The 26570-nt window shown below is 47.7% G+C and overlaps 1 protein-coding gene across 8 annotated transcripts in view; it reads left to right on the forward strand.

Annotated features, from left to right (window-relative positions):
* The window catches only part of LOC104012424 (S-adenosyl-L-methionine-dependent tRNA 4-demethylwyosine synthase TYW1), a 110076-nt gene that overhangs the window by 70121 nt on the left and 13385 nt on the right, over nt 1-26570 (forward strand). For 2 of the 8 annotated variants that reach the window (XM_087751965.1, XM_087751964.1), the window contains exons 14-15: nt 12120-12230; nt 25362-25557. In XM_087751965.1, coding sequence (XP_087608091.1) covers nt 12120-12230; nt 25362-25557 — 307 coding nt within the window. Of the gene's footprint in view, nt 1-12119; nt 12231-13218; nt 13370-22384; nt 22637-23125; nt 23811-25361; nt 25558-25617; nt 25856-26570 lie in introns of those variants that run through there. The other 6 variants (XR_015703507.1, XR_015703506.1, XR_015703504.1 and 3 more) reach the window with 6 other exon arrangements.

Below are 26570 nucleotides of genomic sequence, written 5' to 3' on the forward strand. Positions count from 1 at the left end.
AGTGTGAAGCAATAAAGTAGATTACAAGCAATAGGTGGCGAGTACAGGAGGAATGATTATGGAGGGGAATGTGACTTGGGATGCTGGTTTAGGAAGGTAAGATAATGAAATTTGCTTTGTTTTCTCCTTGGTTTCCAGGCTGGATCGCTTATTCTTGTGCTTCATACATCAGCAGGACTGCTCACAGGCCGAGGGGCTTTTCTGGTTTAAAATTCTGGCTTGGGGATTAGTGCTGATGTGCTTGTCTCGCTCCAGGGTTGTCTTTTTATTTCGAGGCAGAATTTCAAAGCTGGTCAATACAAACCGATTTTGTGATACATGAAGAGTTACGTTGACTGATTTCTGTCTTTAGAAAAACCTGGTGCAAACCAAAAGTCCAACTTTCACGTTTTTGTAATTATTATTCATGACAGATTTTTTCATCTTATTTTCAAGGCTCTAGAAGAATAAAAAATTTGGTATGGCTTTCAGACTTGGCACCTCAGAATAATAATACTTTATAGAGACAATTTTGTTTCTTACACAAGTATATTAAAACTGAAAGAATTACAATCTGCTTTGCTCTTTGGCCTCTGTCTAAGGGGGACCGACTTGGGATCCGGGTGTGAAGACGAGATGTAGGACCAGTCTCGTCATTTAGATGCATGCAGCTCGTAATTGGTTTTGTTACCCGATTCTCTCGCAAAGAGCAGGAATGGCTTTTGCATGAAAAGATAGTACCAGGTTTGTGGGCATATTTTAAAAAGTCTTTTATTTAAAAGACAAAAGCAAACCCCAAACAAATCAACCTTACATCCTAGTTTCTTTTGCATTAGAACTTGAATATTGAGCTGGAGCCAGTGCAGGGGCTTTGCTTGCTGCTTTGAAAAGAGGGTGGTGGTGATGAGGCTGGTTTTCTCCTCAGTCCTGGGGAGGACATGGGGGCAAGTGTCATGCTGTAAGGCCCTGGGCAAAGACCGAGGGCCTCGGTGCTGACCTGCAGGTAGGTGCTGGGGTTGAGCACTCTCACTTTTCTAGCACTAAAATGGAAGTTCTGAGCTTTGCTCTGGTTTTACAGCAGAGTAGCTAATGCGTTAATTATCCTATGGTAATATGCACCTTTTTTAGCAATGAAGACAAAGCCTCAACTTGCTTGAAACTGGTGTATTAATAGCAAGTGCTTGAACAATGTATGTTTTTAGTAGATACCTACGCAGCATAACCTATTCAGGTTTTTTGCTTTAATGACTGTATTAGCCTGAAGAAAGGAAGCTGAAAATTTTTGTGCTGTGTGCTGAGTTAATCTTTGAAGGGGAAAAAAACCTCCTCTGCTGTGCAGATCGGCCCAGTGGAATGCTTTCAGGTGATGGCAATGTGACTTTTAGGAGGATGTCATCTCTCCAGTGCCCGTGTTCAGGGCTGGTTGTGTAGTGACAGAGGAGCCTGAATGAAGTGATGAGCCTTTATTTAATGGGAGGGTCCTGGTTGCCAAACGAATAGATTGATAACCCATCCTTTCAAGGGCACCGAGTCTTTCCGTGATGATGTTCTGGAGCGTGATGAGTGCCACAGCTCATCTGCAGAGCCTCCGGGAGCTCAGCAGTGCCGGATTCGGGAGAGGCAGAGGTGATCTCCAGTCCTTTTACAGAGACTCTGTCTCCAGGCTGAACTGGAAGGGTTTGGAAAGTGGTGAAATTTGGGGTGTGTTGGCATTTGAGATTTCCTTTTGCTGTGTTTTGGATCTTTTATCCTTCATGGGGTTTTATGCATAAAGATGCGCGTTACTGAATATGGTGAATAGATGCTTGGCTGCAGGTTTTTTTTCTGATTGCATCCCTGTGACAAGTAATTTCCAAGTGTGAAAATTGCTTTGATATCTTTATCCAGGACTCGCTCACTTAGCAAGGCGTTGCATAACCTGAACAAGGGAACCGAATCGAGGCTTTGGAGAGGACGGCTTCTCCCTTCACAGGGCTGTCGCTCGGAAAGGGCAGCTCGCCTACTGCCGCTGTGCAGGAGCAAGGAGCCTGCCAAGAGCACCGGCGCTGCGCCGGGCTGCCGGATTGCACATGCGTTTCAGTTTTTAGGCTGTTTTGTATCATGATCAGAGCGGGTCCTTGCCAGCTGGGAAGCTCTGAAAATGAGGTCAGTTTGCAAGTCGAGCCTTTCACAGAATCATAGAATCGTTAAGGTTGGAAAGGACCTCTGAGATTGAGTCCAACCGTTACCCTAACTGCCTGGCCCACCTCTAAACCATGTCCCTAAGCACCACATCCACACGGTTTGTGAACACTTCCAGGGACTGTGATTGCACCACCTCCCTGGGCAGGCTGTTCCGATGCCGAACCACTCTCTCCGTGAAGGAATTTTTCCTAATATCCAACCTAAATCTCCCCTGGCACAACTTGAGGCCGTTCCCTCTCATCCCATCGCCTGTTACTGGGGAGCAGAGACCGACCCCCCCCGGCTCTAGCCTCCTTTCAGGCAGTTGCAGAGAGCGATGAGGGCTCCCCTCAGCCTCCTCTTCTCCAGGCTGAGCCCCCCCAGCTCCCCCAGCCGCTCCTCCCCAGCCTTGGGCTCCAGCCCCTGCCCCAGCCTCGCTGCCCTTCGTTCCCGTTCGTTGAAGGGAATAAGAAATCTTAATGAAACAAAGAACCTGGCTTTTGAAGTGGCTTCCTGTTCTTCATCTAATACCTGCAAAGGATCTGTGAAGTTGTGTGAAAGAGCAATTTCTGTTTAGAGTCTGCACCATAATTTCTTCTCCCCCAAGAGAGCTTTTTCCATTTAAACAAAGCAGTGTTTCTGTTGACAATATTGGTTTTGTTGCCTGAGTTTCATTAGCTGCAAAATATGGATTTATGCCTGTGAATGAAACGTCATTTTCTAGCAATAAAATTATTTTAGCTATATCTAAGGAAGGAATAGGAGTGTTCAGAATATCTGGCTTTGAGCTAGTGAGTAGAAATCTGGGTTTTGTTGTGCTTATTTTCAAACAGTAAGCCACTGTTACTCTGCTTTATCAAAAGAGCAAGTTCAAGTGACACGATCCAAGGTAAGGGTCTTGCAGGACCTCAGTGCATGGTTTGGAGGAGGAGGTTTGTCTCCCTCTTGCCCTTTCTCCCAGCCTTCTGCAGTCCCATGAGGTCCAGTCCTGCTCCCGATGCCTCCCTGCCCCGGCTGGAGAAAGGAGATGCTCCCCTGCCCCAGCTGAACTCGTGTCAATCCATCAAACTGCTCTTTACAGCACAGTTGACGTGTTCACCCCTCCCTCTTCCTCCTGAGATTAGCCCTGGGATGTTTTATGAAGAATAATTATATTTGATTTACGAAAAGATGAATGTTGAGGAGGAGGGAATTAAAAAGAAATGATTAAAAAAAAAAAAGGCAGCCCAAATCCTTCTTGGTTATTTAAGCAAGAAGGGAGCACTTTGTCAAACTGACACGTGAATCCTTTATTTTAACACCTGGGCCAGCGGATGCCGGGAGAGCAGTGTCACCTCGTGGGCTCGAGTTCAGTCTGAGGTGTGTTCCTGGTTTGGCTTTGAGATTTGGCCATCGGTAAAATATGTGCCTGCAGAAAATGCTCATTTGCAAATGTTACAGGACTAGGAAAATTTTAGGATGGTCTCAAAGGAAAATGTAACCACCTTGGAAACGGGCAGAAGCACCAGTGCTGCTGCGTGCTGCTCCGAGGCTGGTTGGACTTGATGATCTTTAAAGGTCTTTTCTAACGTAAATGATCCCGTGATTCGATAGCTGGGGTGGCTGGGGAGGTCGCCCCGCTGCTCTCCGAGCTGGGCTACAGAGCTGCCACAGCGCCTGGCGTTGCGTTGCAACGTGAGCTGCTGGAGGGGGGCAAGCGTGCGGCAGCCCGGCGACTCGTCCGTGGGCTCACCCGCGCCTCGGCCGCCCTGCCAAGGACGGAGGAAAGGAGCCGCATCCCCGTCTGCTGGCCCCAATTGTGACTTTGAGCTCTGGCCATGGGGCACTGCTGTTGCTGGGGCCAGGGTGTGAGGCACTCTCGAGATAAAAATTTTGGACTCTCTGTCTGCTGAGTGAGACACCAGGATCTCAGGTCCAGTTAATGAAATATATATATTTTTTTTTTCATAATAAGTATCTTTCCCTCACCCCGTTCAGTTTATTTTTGTTCCTTGTACCCTCTTCTGGCATTCAAGGGAGATAATGTCTTTTGGGGTAGCTTGGAACGATTTTAGCAAGAGTTGCCTGAAGGGAAAATATTGCTTTTCCCCAGCTTGGTTCTTCGTTCCTTTGTCTTCAAATCTACTTTGTTCTTAAGCATTTGGGGAACAAAAGGCTGAGCTGGCCCCTGTTGACTTGCATTTTTGAGACCCCGTTATACAAGGGTGGCAGTTGCTACAGAGTTTTCAGAATGCAATGAGAAAGGGCAATATCTCTTTCCTGAGTGTGCTGCCAACACTGATGTGGTTTGTGTCCTCCAAAGAGTTAAGATTTTAAAGACTTGGGAGAACAAGTCATAGTGTGGTATGTGCCAAAGTGGTTCTCAGTGTTTTTCCTTCTTTTAAGGTATTTCTTGGACAATATTCTATATTAAAGTGCCTTTAATGGACCGACTACCGCATACAGTCCCAAAGAAACTGCATGTGCTATATTTTAGAGAAGTCTGCTGTGATAACCTGAGCAAAGGTTTGGGAAGTCGAGGGGTATTTGTATAAAACTCCTCGGTTTCTACCCATATGCTTAGTGTCCTGGTGTGGGACAAAGCAGCCTCCCATTAACTGCCTTCTATACCTGAGGTCGTGGGTTGAGAGTTGGAGAAGTTCATCGGAACTGGGCAGGGTCACCCAAACATGTCGTCCCTCTGCTCCAGAGCGCTGTGCGCTAGCCTGAAGGAACAACTCCCAGTGTGAAGGACTCGCAGAACCCAATGTGAATTGTCCTTAAGCAGCAGCACAGTCCCTTCCCAGTGCTATTCTGGCACTGTTGAGGATGGGCTTCGCACTTCTGGCGTGCGTTGTGACCAGTGCTCGTTGCCGTTACGATGGTGTGCTCTGTCAGAGTAGCATCTCCTCCTGAGTCAACTGATGTACCAAGAGCAAGAGGAAAAGTTTTGCTGACCCCTGAGCTTTGGGACAGAGAGGGGATTTCCTGGCAGAGAAGGGTGGTCCTGCAGGGAAGCTGCTCCCTGGGGCACACGTGGGCACCTGGAGGAACCCAGCAGTGATGCTACTCAACCTCTTGGGAGGCTGCTGAGACTTTCGGCAGGGCCCGACTCCTCCATCCTTAGCCCTTATTCACCTGCATGGTGAACACGCTGTGACCCGCAGCCATGCAACAGCTTTGCGTACCTTCCAGAGACAGAGATGACCTCTTTTCCGCCGCGTAGCTGGAGACTGGAGCAGAAGCATTGAGAAGTCCAGTGCAATGGTCTGCTGTGGCCCTGTGAGGAGACTGTTTGGGCTCGGAGTTCCACCAAAGAGGCTCCATTTGGCTTTCAAGTGTTCACAACTGAAAAAATAACCCTTTAATAGTCAGTTATTCCGTTTCTGTGATCAGCTCTTTGTAGAGCATGCTCTTCAGCCGTGATCTCAGTCAGGCAAAGGCTGAAGATTGCTGCTGAATGCTCGCCTTTCACCCGGGCTGGGTAAGCACACTCGGTGCTCCGAGCAGAGGGCTGCCTTGGAGCGAGGACGCGTCCTGCTTTCCATGCAGGCCTGCGGGCATCCTGCCGTAGAACTGCTCTGATCAACTCCGTGCTTTTCATAGTATTACTTTAAAAGTTATTCTGACTTCCCCAGCCTTGAGTCGATTTGCCTCAGCATATTCAACTGCTCTTCTCTCTGTGCTCCTGGCTCTCCGCTGAGCTCTGATGTACTGGTTATTTCGTCTCCCTTGGCTATAACCTGACGGGCGGTGGGGCTCCCACTCGGGCTGTAATTAGGCCGCTCGGCTGCAGCGTGCGCTCTCTGTTGCCCTCCGTTGCCCTCCCAAATTGTTGTTTTGTGCCGATGCTCACCCGATCTAAGGGAGCCTTCTCTAAAAGCTCCTGCTTGTTATCCTTCATGGAGGTGGTCTGCCTGCTGCCCTTGGCTCTCCTCCTGAAAGGCACTTGAGAAAAATCTGCAGCTCCTCGGTGGGCAGGGTGGGAGCTGTCGCGGTGGGAAGGCACCTCTGGAGATTGTCTAGTCCAACCTTCCTGCTCAAAGCAGCATCAGCTCGTGGGTTGAATGCTGAATATCTCCAAGCATAGAGACTCCTCAACCTCTCCAGGCAACCCCTTCTGGTCTTCAGTCACCCTCCCTGTAGAAATTTCATTTAAAAAGGCAATTTTCTGTGCCTCAGCCTGTGCCCGTTGCCTCTTGTCCTTTCCCTGGGCATTGCTGGGAAGAGTCTGGCTCCATCTGCTTGATTCCCCCCACCAGGTATTTATTTACAAGGACATATTCTCTTGTTTTCTTTTCCATCTCTCATTTTCCTTCGCCACCCGACGGGCACGCGTGGTCCCGCTGGGCCCTGGAACTGCCCCTTCCTGGGAGGCCGGTGGTCTGCATGAAGAGCTTTCTGGCATAAAATAGATGCAGCTCCATGCCCTCAACTTTCACCCGTTCGAAAGGCTCATTATCACATTAACTTTTTCTTTTCCACTAATGTTATTCTGATGGCTGTCTGAAGTGAAATAATGGTTGCTTTTCCTGGAAACGCGGGGCGTAAAGCATTGCAGTCTGGTTTTATATCCTGGTGGTTTAGATCATTAAATTCTCAGGGCTTAAGCTCTTATTTCTTGTTTTTCAGTGCTTATAAGAGGATCTCCTGGGGCCCTATTGTACAACCAAATACAAATAATACATTAATAAAACAGGATTGTGTATTTGTACTGCCGGCACTCTGTAAGGATTACTTGTATGTAACATTTTGCGGTATTAGGCCCTTAGTCATTTTGATGTGTCTCTTCTACCACTTTAAAACAGTGGCTTTCTCTCTGCTCAGGCAACGCTTGAGAGACGTTGCCCTCTGGAAAGCGGTTTCTTCAGTTGCAATATTAATTTCGGATTTTTCTACCTTTTTTTTTTTTCCTGTATCCCTTTGGCAATGTTTCAGTTTCTTTACCTGTTTCTTTCACCGCTGGTCATGATTAGTTAATACATTTTTTGTGATGGTTTTTGTGATAGTTCAGCCATTGAAGTGATGGATAATACACAGAGACTGCAGTTATTACTTGTCAGTTAGTGCTGCCCTACGGGGGGAAAAGCCCTTTTAATGCGCTTGTAGCAGTTTTAGTTTTATGAAGTACTTGAACTTCAGAGTTTGACTTCTAAAATGATCTAGGATGTATATTGGAGAGCATTAAAAATGAGATTTAGACAGGAGAAAACCCCTCCCTTCATGCAGGCGTTTATTCTTGTAGGAAGAAATGATCGCTGAATCTTTGTACTTAATGTACGTTAGAAAATGTTGTGATAAAAGTAAACCGATAAGGTTTCATCCTCTTTTTGCATTTACTCAGCTCTGCCAGCCCTCCTCGTGCGTTCAGCCGGTCAGCCTGAGCTTTCAGCCATTTTCTGGTGGCATTTTATGTTTAGTCCCTCTGCAGAATGAGTGCACAATTAATATTTTTTTTGCAGGAGAACTGTTTGCATGCCTGAGCCCAGTTCCAAAGTGGGAGAGAGAACAAACTGTTAGTTGTAAGAAGAAAGCATGGAGAGTGAGTGGAGATTAGCCCCTAAAAAACACTTTTTAGATTAGAGAGGGAAGAAGTGCGATGGTCCCAGCACGTGGAGGTACGGAGGTGCCGGGCAGAGAGTGTCCCCGCTCGCCCTGGCTTGCAGGGTGACAAGCGACTGGACTTCAGACACCAGCGGAAAGGGGAGGGAGGGCTGGCGGACTGCTCGATGGTGGTCATCGCACGTGCACGTCCTCTGCCAACGTAAGATTTTTTGCAAATGTTTGTATTTTTGCGAAATTTTTGCTGGTCCGGTTGGGTTTTGGTCACAGCTGTGTGCATGTCCCCCTGCTTCGAGCCAGAAGCAGCCGTTGGTGGCTATGTGCCAGCTTTCCACGTCACAACCACCACCAGCTTTCACGTCGCCATCTCCCTTTGTCCTGGTGGCAGGCACTGGGAAGCAGGGCGGCTCTCCCAGTTGCTGTCAGTAATCTGTAGCCTTCCCTGAACCTTTCCCCCTCTGCTCTGGCAGTTGCAGGGATGATTTGGGAAACACCCAGGCGTGTGTAAAAGAAGTCACCAAGTGCTGGAGGCTGTGCCTGTGATCCCAGGAGGAGGCAGGGCTCCGTGGGGTCAGTCCCGTGTTTGGCAACCCCAGGGGACCCCTGGCTTCTGCGTCGGCAGAGGATTGAGCCACACGTGTAAGAGCAAGCAAGAAACCGTCCTCTGCGCTGCCTCCTGGAGAGCGGTCCCAGAGATGGCCGTAAGCGCAGGGCTGAGGACTGGTGAATAAGAACCCAAGTGTGTATTTGTTTCTTCTTTAATAATCATGTATGCTAATCTTTGCAATTTGATTTCATCCATTTTTAATAGAATAGACTTGGATTTTTTAAAAAAATATATTACTTCCACTGTATTTTGGCAAGAAACATGAGCTGCAGGCAGTCCCCTCCAGCGCAGTCTCCTGTGGGGTGTAGATGTGTTTGGCACGTTCTTCTGCCAGCAGGGATGGAGGGGTGAACCCCTGTCACCCCCCAAAAATACAGAGTGGTCCTCTGAAGTCACAGCATGGCACTCCCAGAGTCATCTCCCTCCGATCAGTTAACTTGAATTTTTGCTGCTAAGATGCTATTCGTTTTTTATTGCTGCGAGTGGTCCTTTCCAGCCTTTAGAAAATGTTTTTCATCCTTTTGGAGATCTCATAAAGGAATTGAACCTTGGGAGAACACTTGGTGGCATTTTCTAAGCCTGCTCCAAGCAATGTGGTGGTACCGTAAATGCACTTGTCACACTCGTGTCCTCCAGGGTAGCAGATGCCCTCCTGAGCTGCCAGCACATCAGTTACCTAAAGGTCTGGCTCTCGCTGCTCAGCAGAGGTGACATCCAAAGCTCTAGTTGATCCACTTCACGCTTGGGCTAGGTATAAATATTTTTTTATTGGTCTATAGGAGCTTTCCATACGTCCATTGATATCATTCGCTACCCTTAATTCCAGCACCTGAGACCAGTTTCTGCCCGGTCCAGTCTCCCATTATCTGTACGTCGTGTTCAAGTTCCCCAAGCAGCAAGTATCTGCTGTCTGAAGATCAAGTGGATTTTTTGAAGACTTTCATCCCACAAATGGATTTCCCATGTTTTATTTCCCCGTGTTAAGGCTGAGATTTTCTTTTCTTTTTTCCCTTTTTTTATATCCTCCGCTGCTGCAGAGTATACAGCCAGCAGTGCTGGATTTAACAGGCTGCGCTGTCCCGCTCTCTGTGCTCATTGCCAAGCTGCGTTTTCTATGCGCGACAGAGACGTCCAGAAATCTGCTCTTAGTTTTAGCACAAAACCACCCTGCCAAAAAAGAGCCACCCCTAAAGCCTTCGCTTCGTGGTGGACTCCCCACTTCCATCATTGCACTGGGGACCCAACCTCCCAGTCTGAGGACTGGGTCGGGATCAGCAGCCTTTGGTAGGGGCTGGTATTAAAATATGATTTTTTTATTTACTGTTGCCTTGAAGCTGCCTGCATTTGTTTACCACTGTGAGCTGACCTTTGGGGAGACATTTCTCGATTAATTGGGTATCTAATCGCTTCAGACGATTGACAGGCGTGTGCGTATTGGAGTTTTTCCACTTGTTAGATATTTTCTCTCCGGTTTCTTCTTTCCCTGTTATATGGCAAATGATGCGTTTATTTTTTTGTATTAGTTCCTTCATTGTTTTTCTCTTTAGTAATCAACTGTGGATTTCATACTTGCCTGCTGTCTCTTGGCCTGAACCTTTTTGCCAATCCATTCAAATCATGAGTCTCTTGTTCTTAAATAGTAAAGTAGAGGGCAGCTATTTTAATTCTTTCAATATTTAGCCTTCAATAATCATTCTCTCAATAATTCTTTACTCTCCACAGACTTTCTTTAAAAGAAGCTCTACCTTTCATTATTTTCACAAGACGCTGACTCCTTGTAGGTATCGCATCCTTGCTTGTGTTTATTTCCCCGGCGAATTTTGCGGCTTTACCTGGTGCTTTAGGTTCCCAGGACGACAGGCAACAGGCAGTGAGTGCGCTGGGAGGCTTCTGCAGGCACTGGGTTTAGTTCCCTGCACGTACGTACCCCAAAAACCGGCCCCGGCTGTGTTCAGATGTTAGTGGGAGGAAGAAGATGCTCTTGTTTTTTCTTTGTTTGTCCTCTAGGTACTTGTTAGTAAATAATCTGGAATGTTTCCATAGCAAACTGGTGTAGAAAATATTTTTCTTCCCTGTGGAAAACATAGAAATGAGTTTTAGGTAAGCGATGTTTTGATTTTTGTACAGGAGGCAAAACTCACATAGGTGGCATGTAGGTCAGAGGCTCTGAAGAAGTAAACCATTGCTAGATTTGGGATTGGAACTGGGAAGTACTGGTTTTATCTGGGGAGGGGTAATAGCATGAATTTTTTAATAGCCTTGGACTGGGACTCAGGGTCCCGGGATCCATCTCGGCTTTGCCCCTGGCCAGTGGATGCTGTCAGAGGTATCGCAGTGGGAAACGGTCTGAGGTTTACTGATGGAAAGCTCAGTTCAGGAACAGCTCTCCTTATTAGCTTATCCTTCTGGGCTGAAAAATGTAAAACTGGATAGTGTGCGTGCTTCCCACACGTGGCCCTGAAGTTCAGGTAACCTCGTGCCACAGGCATGACATGGCTAATAGGTAAGGGAGAATCTCTTAACTCAACCTGAGCCTGATCCTGGACTTTCTGGAGCAGGAGAATTCGGTTCCAGCCCTTGCTGCGCTGTGAAGTCCCAGCCCTGGGATGCAGCCTGGCCCCAGCTGTGGAGTCTTGGGATGCCGTGGATTTGTTACGGTGCTTTCGCTCTGGCTAAACTGGTGTTTTTGTCACGTTTTACTGTTTACAGTGTGCCAAGGAAGGAAAATGAGTTAATTCAAAAAACAATTTTGCTGGAAGATTGCTCTATAAATAAATTCCAGAGATAAGTGAAATAAAACATTAGTGGAAGATGAAAGGAAGGAGAGGGGAAAGATGGAACCAAGCAGACACAAGCAGTGACACTGGATTTGTTCCATGGCCAAGTGCTTATACTGATAGTAGAAGTCCTTTTGTCACCAGTAACTTCTTTGGTGAGCAGCCCTTAGAGGGAAACTCAGAATCTAACTCCAAGCAAAGAAGTTCTCAGAGTGCTGTCTGCCACCCTGCACAGAAACAACTCGGGTCCGGGCATCTCGGAGAGGCCCCGGTGTGATGAGGAGCTGCGGCGCTCGGCGGCGGGATGGAGCGGACGGGTCCCCGCGGGGATGCTGCCAGGCAGCCATCCAGCTGCCCCGCCGCGGAGGGCGAGGAGGGGCGGGTGCCGCTCTCGCAGTCGGTAGCGCTGCAGCTACCGTGTTTGTTCCTAATGGCTTGCACCACGCTTTGTATAAGGCGAGGTCATAAGTAGGGTATTTCCAATGTTTCCCGGTTGTGATTTTAATTGTCGCTTTGTGCTTCCAATAAAATGTTCTGCCTAACCGATCGCAGGAGAGCCTTTTCTCTGCGATGTAGTACCTAATGTGCTGGAAGAGTTCACAGGCAGGGGCAGGCGATGGTCTGTCTAGTCTTGTTCGTCCTGTCCAAAAGTCACCAATGCCAGATGATCCAGCTGGAGGAAATAAAATACCTGTATAGCAACTAATGGTGAGATTTTATGCCTGGGGAAGCAAATCAAAGAGAGAGAAACTTCCTGGTTATTTTCCCATTAAGTTAAAGCTCCTGTAAAAACAAATTGCCTGGGATATGTAGAGGGAAGAGAAGTCTTTGTACAGCGAAAGGTGGCTCAGCTCACAGATACTGCAAGGAGCTTTCTTGAAAGAACAAGTGAGGTGGCTCCTGGTTTGGATCTGGTTTGTTTTAGCCCCTGCGTTCTTGGAATAAATTAGTGGTTTGGGTTTTTTTTTTCCCTTGTTTGGAGCTGCGTGGAAGGCTGGAACATCCTCCCTGTGTCACAACGTGTTGCTAATGTAATTTTTCCTTTATTTCAGCAACAGCGCACTGTTTACAGGCTGACACTGGTGAAAGCTTGGAATGTGGATGAACTCAAAGCCTATGCTGACCTGATATCCCTCGGTAAACCAGACTTCATTGAGGTCAAGGTGAGCTGCACAGAACTATTCTATTTTTTTTTCCCATCAGTATTTTACTGTTTTCCTCCCCATTTTGCCCCCCCCCCCCCACCCCCCCGTCTTACACTTTCATACAAGTAAATGCAATTCTTCCAAAGATTTCAGTGATGCGTAAGGAACTTACCTCTTGCTTGTAAAGTTAGGCAGCCAAGTTTCTAATACTTTATGTGTGCATTTGGAGTAGTGTTATGCAAGACAAGCTTTGTACCAGCCAGCATCAATTTCTGCCCAACAGAATCATAATCCTCTGGTCTTTTTTGTATTTCTCATGAAAGCAGAGACTGATAAATAGATATTGCTTCTTTTATGTCAAGCAACATTTTAAACAAAATATTCTGGGACAAGCTGGTAGTTTGTGGTGTTATTCTTCCCATCCTGGCCTTGAATTCTGCCAGGGGAAAAGGTGATAACGCCTGGCTTACTGATGCGATGTTTGTCAGGCTGTGCAGAACAGGGGGAAATACTACCCTCTGGGACTGGAAGAGCTGCTAACAGGAGCATGTGAGATACAGCGGGGCAGGAGGTGCTTTATCTTGGGATTAATCAATTTAGTGTTTAGAGAATGTAAAAAAGGCACATTACAAAGTGTTCTGTACAGAATCACTATCAGCATTTTCATCCAGCAACTCCCCTGCAGACCAGCACACTTAGCTCTGTGTTTTTGCACCTCTATTACTTCTGGACTTTTTCTTTCCTTTCTCTTTTCTTTCTCTCTTTCCTTTTTTTTTTTTTTTTGACCTTTATTTACCGCTGCTTTGAAGAAAAAAAACCTGGAGTTTGCTGCAATTTCCTTATGAAACAAAACCCGAAGGTTTTGATATTACCAGTATTGAGAGGTCTCTTTCTCTCTGAATGTGCTGCTGAAGTTGATAGCTTAATACAAAATAAGATTTTGAGTATGGTTTGGGGAAAAAGCCTCAGTTTCACAATGTGTATCAGACTGTTTTATGTTCCCCAGGTAAAACCTCGCAGGAGGAGTGCTCCTACGGGGCCCTTCCACCTTGCCTCTCCCGACACTCTTACTGCAGCCTGGTAGTACCAGATCCTTCCAGCGTGCAAGGAGGGCAGAGATGAGCGTGTGCGCCAGCGTGGAGTGTGAGGCTGTCGGCGTACGTCCTACTTAGGCTGCTCTGTCATGTGTAGCGACTTTAATTAGTAAAAGGAGTCAGGTGTAAGTTAATCAATGTTTCTGAGCGCTCTCCAGGGGAAACATCTGTCTCCTCCAAGGCAGAGGGCTGCTGTTCCCTTTGCCTGGGGAAGGATTCAGCCTTACGGTTGTGGTTTCCCAGCAGCGTGGAGCTCAGCTCTCCCAGCAGCTCTTCCCTGGCAAAGTCATGCCTCAGACTGCCAGGGAAATGGCTGAGAAAAGAGGTGGTCGTAGAGGTGTTCCCAAGGTGGTCGTGGATGTACTCCTGACACTCTTCTGGCTGGGACGGGCTCCTGCCCGGACTGCTTCAGTTGAAAATCTCGTTGTTGCACTCCAAGTGCTTCAAAGTGCTTTTCAGATCTCAACCAGCGAGGACTTTCTTTGAGGAAGGGATATAGATTGAACACTTTGCCCTGTTTGCAAAAGTCAGAACTGAGGCAGAGAGGGGCTGCGTGACATTCCCCGAAGCCAGGTAGCACGGTCGTGTAGCTGGGGGGCCAGCATCGCTCGTGTGCCTGCCAACACCAGCTGCAAAGGGGGCTCAGAGGGGTGCAGGACAGGGAGGCGGAGGGGTGCACCCACACCTGCTGGCCATGTGCTCTTGGGTGGGTTTGGGTCTTTTCGTGGACCGATACGAGTGTAAGTTTGCAGTTTGTTTGTTTCTTTTTTTTTTTTTTTTTTTAAAGAAGGGTGTATGCTGTTCAATGTTACTTAATTAAACTTGCAAGTGGGATGCTTTGATCTAAACGTCATTTTCTCAGAAATATTCCAGCAGGTAAGTGAAGTTCTGCAAGTGCTGGAGGACAGAACTGTCTACCAGGGTGCTGCTCCTTGTCAGATCCTGGTGTCTTCAAGCTAAGGGACAGAACATCTCACGCCTCCATTTCTTCTTCCATGTATGGTTTAGCATTGTGCTTACACGACGGCCACAAAAGCAGGCTGCGGTTGGCATGTGGAAAGTCTCTTGTCTTTCCAGTCCCAAAAGCAGTAGTCAGGGACACAGGGAAACTCAGGTTTAAGCCTTTCCAAAGGACGCAGCATCTCTCTCCCTTGTCTCTGCTAGGTGCTGTAGTTAGGCTGGGAGCGATGGGGAAAGTCTTCCCTGGTTGCAGCCCTCATTACAAACCACAGTACAGTGTTGCACAACTTCATTGCGTTCTGTATGCTCAAAGTCCAAAAAAACGTCTTGTGCAGTTTGCTCTTTGTTTCTGGTCTAGTGGAAGGAGGACGATTTTCCAAAGCTCTCAAAACCATACAGCAAGGCTGACAGCAGCTAAGCCCCACAAGAGAAGCGAGCAGCTGAGTACGAGACGACAGACTAATTCCTTTTCAGCTTCAGCAGCAGAAATGAATTGTCAGGGCGCTGCTCTGCCTTGTTCACCAGCAGGCCCTGAAATAGTCTCTCGTGTTTGGTTTTTTTTTTTTTTCCATTTAATTGAGCTTTTAAATAGAGCTGTGCTGTCCCGTTATCTTAATTTCAAAGACAGGAAAGCAGGGTTCATGTACTTGAAGCATGAAGCACGCTGTTGTGAGCAGCGTTGCTGGAGCACCCGTTTGCAGCAGGAGCTGAACTGATGTTAATCACTGCCTGAAACAAACGGTGCAACTCTGTGCTGGCACAACATTTGGGGTTTAAATGGCATTTTCATCCCTTTTAAAAGCCACAGAATTTTGTGATGGCTTCCCTGGAGCAGGGGATTTGCTTGACACTAGGTTGTGTTTAAATAGACCCTAAGTTGGACGAAAGGTCTTGCTCACAGATTTTTAGATGAGATGTTTTTATGCGAGAGCAAGAGGTTTTTTTTAACAAAGCTGCCTTTCTTCCTTGCCTCTTTGGAGCAAGTGTAATGTTCCAAAAGGTGGGCACTTGGTGCTTTGCAGAGGGCAAGCAGCTCACACTAAATATAGTATTAGCCTGGTCCATGGCCTTATTTGTTTTGCGTAGTTTCATCTGCCGATTCCCGCTAAACAGCAGCGTTTCTGAAGTGCGGAAGATTTGGCTCGGTAGGGAGGTGCGACGGCTTTCTCCTCTTGCTGCGCTGTCTCTGTGACTTTGGAATGCGAGGGGATTCCAGGGTTTCTCACCTCCAGCGTGGAACCAATTTTTCCCTTTTCTTGGCCAGAAGGAGTAAGCGGCGTGCTCTGGAGTGGCCGATGAACGACGAGTTGTGTTGCCGCAGGGTAGCGAGAGAGTCCAGCCAGGCACCAGCAGCAGAGGCTGACAGAGGGGATGCCATCTTCAGGACGGCTTCCTTGGCTGTCCTCCGAAGCGTCCATCGATTGCTGGCGGAGGGCTGTGCCCCCCCACGCTGCTGGAGACGGTCGTGTTGCTGCTGTGCCTGCACTCAGACCCTTACCCCATGGTCTGTCCTACCTGACTCACTAGGTTACCCTCCCTTGCATTCAGCTGTGCGCTCTGCAGACAGCTTGTTTGCCTCTGATCTTTAATCCTGGCTCGCGCAGCTCTCGGCCAATGCCCTACCCATGAGATCAGCCGTCTCTTACGGCAGGATGGTGGTGCAGATGGCCGCTGCGGTGCTTTGAGGCATCTGTGCTGCGCTGTTGAGCAAACTGGAGTCGAGAATGCTTCGAGGTGCTTCCTTGCTTCTGGCTGTGCGCCTGTGGGCTGAAGCAAAGAGCTGGGGCCTCTGTCCCTGCCATGTTTGACTGCTCTGGAGTAAAAGGTGAGCAGATCTCCTTCTCAGCAAAGGAGAACAGCAGAAGAGGGGCTGCAGCATACCCCCTCCCCAAAGCCTGGGCGTTTGCGATTGTGCAGGCAAAGTGTACGTAAGCAGAGTGATCCCGCAGACATAATCCCACAGCATTCAAGGTGATGCCTTGATACAATAATACATAAAGCTGGGAGTTAAATTCTGACCCAAAGGAAGAAGGTAGGGTTGAGGTGGGTTCACATCTAGCACTCTTGTTGCTGTTGGTGTTTCCTTTCACGCACTCCATGTACTGATCGGCACGTGGACAAAAACTCCTGCCAGCGTGTCCCTGGCCTTTAGTCCAGCCCCAGCAGTCGTGGTGTTCACACAGCATTTGTGACCTGCAAATTTTCCCTAAAAGGCTTGATATTTTTGATTAAAAGTAATTTCTTGTGTTCCTTTGAGAATGAAGCATACTGAAGAATCTATTTGGCATGTGGATAGGGCTTAGCATTTTTTTTTTCCCAAACCCCCAGTGTGATAGGTTAAAAAGGCAAAGTCCAGGTCCTGCTCAAAGCAAATAAACAAAAAATATTACGAGATATACTGGAAAGCATCTACCAGAAAATGAGGCTCATCTCAGTGGGATTTCCTGGTTAAATACTTGAGGTAAGTGACGTTAATTTACAATGAATGTAGCTAATCCCCTGTTGCTCCAGAGAGGCTCACGGGGTGGAGTGGATGGAGATTTAGATTCTTGCAGGGCTTAATACTTGTTCTCATTTACATGAGTATCTTACGGCAGTGTAACTCTGTGGGACCCTGTTCTCTTATTTAAGCCAATAGAAATTAGCCTTGATTACCCTTGTATAAAACCCAAGTAAAGAAAGAATCAGTCATGCGGTTATTAAATACCAATTTTATTTACTGCCTTAGTCTCTTTTAATGCCATAATGTCACTGTCGCAGTTGTACAAAGTTCATTGTTATATTTAAGATCTAGAACGTGCACCTCATCTTTTTGTAACGTTACCCTCTTTTTCTTTCAAAAGCGAGAGGCTTTTTTTGACGTGCAGTATTTTGCCATTTCTATTCCTTCTTAAACCAAAGGCACAAAAGGATTTTGAAGCGAAACGTACGTGGGTCCTAAAGAACTCATTCAGACGTATGCGAGTGGAGCGTGCTGCAGGGTCACGTTAGTGCGAGGCCAGATGAGCACACCGAAACCCAGTCCGGACCTTTGGTCGTCGCAGACAGATCGCGGACAGCGGTGTTCGCTCTGCACTGTCAGTAGCTTTAAGGTTGTGCATATGCAAGCGTGCGTGTCAAGTGCTCGGCCTTTGCAAACGCGGCTTTGCATTTCAGAGCGGCTTCTGCAACGGTGAGGGAGACCCAGCCGCTCGCTCGGAGCGGCAAGCGGAACGACGCCCCTGGGGCAGTGGTCTTGATTTGCTGAAGCGAAGCTTCATCGTGCGGCTCTCAGCAGCAGCGTGGCTTCCTGCCTGAGCAGAGCCTTGCTGCTTCTCTCCATCCATTTCAGTTTAAGAAAGGCAAAAACCCCAAAAGCCTGCCTGGCTTGTCCTTTGTTTGAGGGCTCTTCATACCACGCTGCTGTCGAGGGCAGGACTTGGGCAGAGCGGAGATGAGAGTCATGGCCCTGCGCAGAATTTCCTCAAGCCTTCGTGAAATCGGTTTTCAGCCACTTGAAAGCACTCGTCCTTGGTGCTTGTTCTGCAGCTCCGGCTCCAGCGCAGCACCCTCGCGCTGAGCTCGTGTTGGTGGATGGGCTCGGTGTCCGGCGGAGTTAAGGATGATGTTCTGGGACTGCAGCTCCCGCTCTTGGCGTCTGAAGCTTTGCTACAAAATTAAAATGAGCAAGTAAATGTCTGGAAGGAAGGATCAGAGGGAAGCATCTGTCCCAGGCTGCTCAGTCTTGTCATATTAAACAGTAAAGATTATTTAAGTGCTTAAAATAATGAGGAAAATGAGCTCTGCTTTAATGAGTTTTTAATTGCATGCAGCAAGAGGCGATTGCCCCCACCTGTCAAAAAGCTATTCAGAGTCTTGCCATTCCAGTCTGCATTTAGATGAAGAGAAGGTGAAGTTAAATCTCCTGTCCTAGTGCCTGCTATAAAATAAATCCAAACAACGTACAATTTCCCTGCCTGAAAAAAAAACCCCACTGACCGCTTACTGTTCTCTCTAAGCTGTGAGCCGTGGGTCTAATAGCCTGCCTGCGTTTCCCAAGGCCGAGACGCGAGGTGTGGGTGCTCCAAGGTGGCCGGGAAGGCAGTGGCCCGGCTGCATGGGGCTGGTGGTGGGGCTGCACCCCCTCCCCACCGTGCTGGAGAGCTGCAGGGCGGCCAGGCACCCGACCGGGTAAATCCCAGGCTCCGAGGGCTCCGGCTCTGCAGGATCAATCCCAGTTGCCCTGGGCTGCCATGGAGAGCTGCCTCCGGGTGGGTCCTGAGCAGCCACGGCTGAAAGCTGCTGCTTTGGGTGACAGGCAGGGACCCAGCTTGCTGTTTCTGTTGATCCAGCTAAAGGTTACAGGTTGCTAATAGACGTGTCCGAGGAGTTCGGCTTGACATCAGTGGGTTTTTTCAGGCTATGAGTACATAGTAAGACTCAATAACGAGTTTCATGGCAAACATAGGTGAATGATTAAATTTTGAATTTTCAAGTGACCCTGCCACACAGTTTCTTTGCAAAGTCAGTCTTTCGTCCAAACCTGTTGATACAAATAGCTTTCTGAAATTGAGGAGGAGTTTTTGCAGTCCAGCACTGGGCTTAAGCGCAGATGTAAGCCTGATGAAAATCCAAGCTAAAATGGATTGTTGTCATCTATTTTTTGTATTTCAGTAAACGTTAGTATCCAAAACAAGTGGGAAGTGCAAGGCAGGGAAACTGCATTAGGCTTGTGAGGCTTTTAGATGTGACCAGGGGAAGCTGTGGGAAATAAAGAGCGTATGGAGACCGGTTGTGTGTGATGGCCCCACGTTGCGGTGCTCAATTAACCGTCTGTAGATAATAACTTTCTGTCTGTGGCTCTGAGTGCTTGCTGGCAGGAGAAGGGCTAGCACCATGAACTGCGTTTTGCAGCTGGGGAAACTGAGGCAGGGTAGGCGTGGGTCGTAGCAAAGCAGGTCGCTGGCTGAAAATTCACCTCCTGCCTTCCCGTCCGAGTCTTTCTGCTCCTCCCGCCTCCCTCTTTGCAATCTGTCTTTAACGGGGCGTAAGGAGCAGGGGGGGAGTGATTTAACAGCGGCCGCTTCTCTCCCGATATCTATATGGCTGATTTTGAAGAGCTGCGACCAGCGTTTCAGAGTTTAGCTTTTACAGGAGGAGTTCCTTTGACTTCAAGGGAGCCGCTGAAGATTTATGGGCTGCTGTAGCACGGATCTGCATGTAGCCATACGCGTGGTGCATCTGGAGAGCTGGTGTTGGATGCTGGGGTTATGCTGCGTAACTAACCGTTTCCATTCCTGCTTTTCAGATTTAACTGACACAAATAAACCGATGTCTTTTGTTAAATCAACTTGAAAGCGATTATTAAAAACAACCGACGAGCCCGCATCCACTCCAGCGAGGAGCGGACGTGCATGGGAGTTTGTGTATATAATTTGGACGATGCTGATGCTCGGATCATAAGTGTTTTTATTGCAGAGAGTGCAATCTATCAACGTGTCATTTGAGGCCTTTTGTATTTGTCTTGGGTCAGGGCTGCCCCAGTTTTTAAACAGTGGCTCTGTCACTCAGCAGCTTGGCCGACACTTTGTTCTTCTGTTAATTCACACGAGCCTCAATTAAACAAATTTATAATTTGTGGGCTAGGAGTTAAGAAAATTCTCTTGTTTGGTAATTAAGTTGGGAAGCCTGGAGTTTCAGAGTTGAGAAACAAAGCGCTGTCATATTTAGTTCCCCAGTAATCTTTCCTTCGTAGCCTCATGGATTAAAATGGTTGCTGGCTGTCAAGATCTCCGGCAAGGAGCCAGATCGCGGTGGAAGAAATGTGCTTCTCGCTGCAGCGATAATCATCTTGGCACAAGGCATTGCTTAAATACAGTTGTGCCCGCCCGGCTCCGGTACAGCAGCGCAGAAATCCAGAGCGCGCCCAGCGCGGTCGCTCTGGATTCGTACCGCCATAACCCAGAATAGCCGAGATGCTTTTCAAAAGGCTTCTGCGTTTCAAGGTATTTGGCCAAAGCTGTGTGGCACGAGTAGGATGCTGAAAGCACCCTTATGAAAGACTAATGAAGAGGCAGGATCGTGGATGTTGCTACTGCAGGGAAGTTGGCGTAAGAGCTCAGGGTGTGCCGTAGAATGGTTTCCTTTTTTAATACGTGATGTCTTAATAACTGTCTTTGTGGATTACTGAAAAATATAACATGACCGCCCTAATCAACTGTTCACATTTTTTAAGTGGTATCAGCACTGTTAATTAACTCCAGTTTTAAGAAGTTGGGGAAGTTGAAAGCTGATGTGCTTTCATTCGCTGTGCTGCTAAGCTGATTTTCATTGATTTGTGCTTGTGAATTAATCAGCCATCTGAGCACTTAGTTATTCCATTTGCCTCTGTGCTTTCTTTGCTTGTAAATGATATCTTTGAAGTTTATTAAAAGAATGAGTCATGTTGTAGCTTCTTAAGAATTTTCCCCCTCTGTAGTCATACATTTTTCATGCTGCTCAAATCATAATCTGTATAATGAACACAGGGAAAATATTGCTATATGGAGCTGCGTCTATATAGCTGAACTTTGGAGATACATATCCTATTATTTGCGTGGCTGGCTGCTCTAACATAAGAACATTTTAAATCTTCGTTAGACTTTCAGAGCCGGGCTAAAAAATTAATGTACTTCCCTGTTCGGCGCTCCCCCGACTTGTCTGCGGCTGTGCACAGCCAACCTGTTTGCACGCTGGCTCTGAGTTACGGCGTGCAGGTCTAATATCCTTCGCTTGGGCAGATTAATAGGGGAAGACCCTCATAAATTTACCAGCGAGAAAGTAATTGCTTCCAAAACTTTGTACAGTTTTTAATTAGCGTGAGTCTGTTCCTTTTGTAGCCCTATTTATGCACTGTGTGCTTCACCTTGCTCTAATTTTAAGTGTTTGCAAAGGATCTGTCTCTGTTTATTGCTGGACATGACATGTTCAACTTTAACGTAGGTGAATTAGGTCTTGGGAGTGCAGCGTCAGCTGGGACCAGGTGCCATAAACATAGCAGGGATGCAAATGCCATTTAAAATAAGTAGAAGTGTTCTTCACGGAGGAAAAACACGAGAATGCAAAACATAATCATCCATAAAATTGCGTGTGCTCTCTTTTAAAGACCGGTGCTTGATAGGATTTTGTGACTGGAATAAAATAGCTTGGCCAAAGAGCAAAGGTGATGAAACCACCTAGAGAGGTACGGAGGAGTTGGGCTTTTGTCTAGAAGAAAAGCCGTTTCTTGTGCGAGTTTGCCCTTTTGGGCGCCGGTGGGTTTGTGACCTGTGTTGCAATACCACAGGTTAAACCAGTTGGATGAGCCTTTAATGGATTTTATCTGGAAAGAAAGAAATAAGCAAAAATACATCTCAGCAAGCCACATACCGCTGAGCTAATTTATGAGAACTTTACTGACTCCATTAAAGATGGAGGAAGGCAGTAGTGAATTTGGGGTCATGGCTAAGACTAAATCAGTAATTCAGTAGGTCCAAGTGATCAAATCTCCAAATTAAGAGCAACTGATCTCAAAATGATGAGGCTGATGTTGGGTAGAGTGGGGTGTAGGAGAACTTGAGGGGCTGCATTCACTGACCAGTGATGGTTGCAGGGCACGGAGCTGGCTGCTGCAGGGCATGGGTATCGCAGTGGCCCTCAGGACCTCGGCTTCTCTTGCAAGTAAATCACCCAAACCAGCAGTGCTCATGTCTTGGCTTTGTGTAGGGCACAGCAGGAACACGTGTCCCACTCCGACGCGCTCTCCTTCGGTCCGTTTGAGGTATTGGGTGGCTGGGAAGGGAGCTAAAGCAAGAACCCAGTATCTCTGTTGACTTAATACAATTAAATTTGAGATGAAGGTGTCTTTTGAATAATGCCGCTTCTAAATTAGCGACTAGTTTGAGTGTGCTTCCAGAAAACGATCAAAAAAGCTGTTTCCCCAAAGACTCTGGCTCCTGCCTGTTCGCCCTAGTGAGCTACAGAGCTTTGCAGACCGATGTGCGATGGGAAACTTCTCTCTGTGCTCTGCCCAAGGGATGCTCGTCGCGCTCGTCACGTCAGTCTGCCCGTGCTGGGTGCTTCCCACCCCACGGACTAGCTTTTTTTTTTTTTTGGGTGCAGATACAACGTGCCAGCACTGCGTGACCTTTACTTCTGCCAAGCCGGGGGAGATCAGGAGCGATGGGGGCTTTGGGGGTGCGTGAGCGATGGTGCTGGCCTTTCGGCTGGCAGGCGGCGTCGGGTGGGAGATCTGCAATCGGCGCAAATCAATCTTATGACAAAATCCCTCGATGTTTCCCGCGGACGTTCGCTCTGGGACGATTACTTCAGCTCTCAGCGTTCCACAAAGGAGCACGGACTCTTTGTGGAGTGGTAGGATTACAGAAATTCCTCAGTTGTTCTGGTGGCCTTTGACCAAAAGAACACAAGCTGCTTTTTAATGTCATCAAATCAACTCTACTCATCAGTAAACAATCAGAATTTCTCTACAGCCCCAACTTAAGCCTGGATTTTCACCCTCCCTCTGGGTGTGCGCGAGGCGCAGGCAAGAGAGGGACCTTTTTTCCAAACAGTTCTCAGTATTTACTGAGTTAATTTAAGCAAAAGATAGTAGGAGTGAGATGAGCTGGAGGGAGTTTTTACAAATGCCTTTATATTTTTGGGTGTTCGCTCATGTACTCAGCCCTAAAAAAATAATCTGTGTTTACTGACTGTGTTTGCACTGGCTTTACTGTGCCAATGTTGTTTTTCTATCTAGCTCAGGGCCCTAGATATCCAGGGGGGATATTGAGCAGTTTGGACAAGTGCCCCCGATCTCTTTTTTTTTTTTTTTAATTATATATTTTTTTTATTTTTTACAAGGGTCTGGAGCGCTGAATGCCCAGCAGTCGCTGTAGCTGCCTTCTCCTGTAGTTGAGGTCTGGGGTAAAAAGCTGCCACCCCTCCTGGCAGGCACTTGGTGAGCAGCCTGCAGCCCTCCATGCAAACGGAGCTGCCGCTACCAACCCAGAGAATTAAAGAATAATCTTGGAAACTGGGGACTTGTGTTTCTTTAGCTAGATGGAGGAGGTTGAGCAGAGCTCTCCACCTGGTTTCTAGAAGCACTTGGCCACGTGAGGCTTCGTGTTCTTCCTCTCGCGCCGGCGTCGAGGGTCTTGGTGGAACCTTGAATCGCTGGAGGGAGCAGCAGAGCCAGCAGCGAACCAGCTCTCGTGGTCTGCGCCGTGGTCGCCTCAAACAGCGAGCTCATCGCTGAGCGACTGGGGCGCCTCTGCCTCCCAAGGAGCGAATGAACAGCAACGAGCAGCACCTTCCTCTAGCCTTGAAATTTTCTTACCGTTTTGTAAGTCTTGTCCTAACTGGAAGTCGGAGGAGCAGCGCTGCCGTGGAGAGGAGCAGACCAGAGGTGAAGCAGGCTGGATTAGGAAGATGAGGTTTCAGCAGTGCCGGGATGCTGTCCAGGGCGGCCGTCCTTCCTCCCCCACAGCTTCCCCCATGGGCCCCATGCAAATCTTTGTCTCCTTTTTGTCCAGGCTGTAAAAAGAGGGTAAGCACATGTCCTTCCCAGAGGTGTTGACTTGCTGGCTTCGTTAAGTATCGTTAGGTGCTTGGCTACTGCAGAAAAACAGCTTAGAGCAGAGGGGCAGAAGCAAAGCCCTGTTATTTCTGGGGGAACTCTGTTTTTGCACCCAGTGAAGATGCTTTCATCCCCATGGAGCTGCTTCTGGTTTAGCAAAGGTCTTAGAGAAGGAAAGGGGCGATGTGGCACCAGACCGTGCAAATTCACCATTTCTGCATCTTTAAAGCCCAATTCCATCCCTTTGGTTTGAACGTAAAATTAGCACTTGTCTTCAGAAGACCTCGAGGTTCACAGACATCCTCTGCTTTGTTCCACTCTTGCACTATTTAATTTTTTTTTAGTGGTTTTGCTCTTTGTGCTCTCAAGAATCATCCACTGTGCATGCCCAGAAGGATGATTTGCATGCTTGCAGATATTTTTTTCCTCCCTTTTCTTTGGAGGGAAAGGCATTTAAAAGAAATCTGCTGTTTCTCTGGGCTCAAGCTGCCAGCATCTGCGTCTACACCTTTCTCCTAATGAGCCACATCTCTGCCAGTGCTCGGTCTGGGCACCGCTGCTCCGTGGGACTCTGCCCGGCCCATCCGTGCATGGCCGCGTAATGCTTTGCAAAAGCCCATTTCTTGCACCAACGTGGGGAGAATCCTACTTTTTCCTATAAAATGCCCAGTAGTCGGGAAGAACTTTGAGATTTCAAGATCCAAACAATCAAAATCTCCAATATTATCAATATTCATAGTGCCCTCGGTTACGGTTACCTGGGTCTCATTGCATGGGCACCACGGGGGAGACAGAAAATGGGTCTCAGAGCGCAGGGACCGTCTTTTCAGCTTGACTGCCAAAACGCTCTTTATCTGGGGCGGTTGCAGCAATTGTCTGCAGCTAAAATCGGCGGGTGTAATTCTCTCATAATTAAATTGAGCAGCTGGAAGCAGGGAGAGCCGGCACTGTGTGGCTGCGGGAGCTTCCCCAGGCGCAGTTAGGGAGGAGGGTCTGTGGGATGGTTTTACAAGGGCCTGGAACGAGATTTGGATGGATACTAGAGGACAGTGGCAGAAATGGCAGCCTTGGCTTGGAAGGGGAGAGGTCCTTACTTCTGCGGCTCATAGGACAGTTATCTCTAGAAGCGTCACAGTGACTTGCTGCGTTGGTTGTTTGCGAGCCTTTTTTCCAGGCATGTCGTGTTTCAAAACGAAGTTTTGGGACTTCTCGAAGGTCCCTTGGTAGCTCAGGAGCACGAGCATCCTCCATTTGCATGCTTTTAAAGCCACTTTCCAGGATAGTGACTGAGCTGTCTTTTACTGCTGGGGAAGCCTGGGCACCCAGTGGTTTGGTGGTGTGTTACTGAGGGAGAGACCAATTTTTGACGCTGTCTCCAAATGTGTTACCTTTCTGTAAGATACAGCATGAAGGGGGGACAAAACAGACCGTTTTTGGGGTTTGTTGTGGCTGATGTGCCGGCACTGCCGTGAGCTTGTGAAGGGTTAAGCTGACGATGATGGTTTCCATGTTTCTTCTCAGGGCGTGACATACTGCGGTGAAAGCTCGGCCAGCAACCTCACCATGGCCAACGTCCCCTGGCATGAGGAGGTGGTGCACTTCGTCCAGGAGCTGGCCGACCTCATCCCCGACTACGAAATCGCGTGCGAGCACGAACACTCGAACTGTCTCCTGATAGCTCACAAGAAGGTGAGACTGTGCCAGGGTGCGAGACCAGGTGCTGTATCTTCTTGGAAGTGTTGCACAATTGCCTTGTTCCAACACATTTTCTCTCTAGAGTTAGCTGGATGCTTTTTTGGGGAAAAAATAAAAGCATAGCATGGATTGCAGAGCGCGCTGTGGAATAGTGGCTGAAGCTGCTGCAGGTTGCAGCCGGTCGTGATAACTCACAGCACCACCGTGGCCATCCAGGCAAGAGGCATTTAACGGCTCCAGGAGGAGTTCAGTGCAACAGCTCCCGGGCTTTGTCACACACGCTTTGCCTTTTACGAAAGGCAAGAACAAATCCTGTTTAGGTGGGTCAGCTGGCTTTGTCTTGTTTCTGTATTTTCACGACGGTTTTCAGTAGTATAGGTAGCTTGCTAAGGAAGTTACACCAAAATAGGCTAGGGTTGTGTTTTTCCTCTTCTGGATCTTTGTGATACCTGCCAGAACTCCGTAGACCTCCTTCCTTTCAACCAGAGTTAAGATAATGTATTTTTCTTCCTTTGGAGAAATAGTTTTGGCAAAAGAAATTGATACGTGGATGTTAACAGAGGATGCTTTCCTTTTGAACTGGAGCTGCCTTTCTGCAAAACTGTTTTGCAGGACAAATGAAGCAGCTAGAACAATTCTACGCATTCTCCATCCTAACGGTGGAGGGGAGTTAGTGGTGCTGCCTTCTGACGCCAGTCCAGCGTCCCTTTATGCTACTGGAGTGCTTCGCAGGCCAAGCGTGTCGCAGCAACAACAAATGTTTTGTTTGGAACTTGGGTTCCTTCATAAATACCATCAACATGATTTGAAATACAAGCGAAACGCCAAAAAAAAAAAAAAAATTAATTTTAAAGGATGCAGGACATGAAAAGTATCAAGTACAATTTGCTTTCTGAGCTTCAGAAAAGCTTAATAGCAAGGTAATAAAAATGTATGATAATGTGCTAGCTTGGCAACTGATGGAGCAGCTATTATGCTAATTGTGATGATTTTGCTCTTTGCATATTCTTCACTTGTGTTTGCTGAAGTCACGAG

Source organism: Nipponia nippon, unplaced genomic scaffold (genome assembly GCF_047370975.1).
Source record: "Nipponia nippon isolate SJK-2023a ecotype South Korea unplaced genomic scaffold, ASM4737097v1 scaffold_15, whole genome shotgun sequence".
Taxonomy (NCBI): Eukaryota; Metazoa; Chordata; class Aves; order Pelecaniformes; family Threskiornithidae; genus Nipponia; species Nipponia nippon.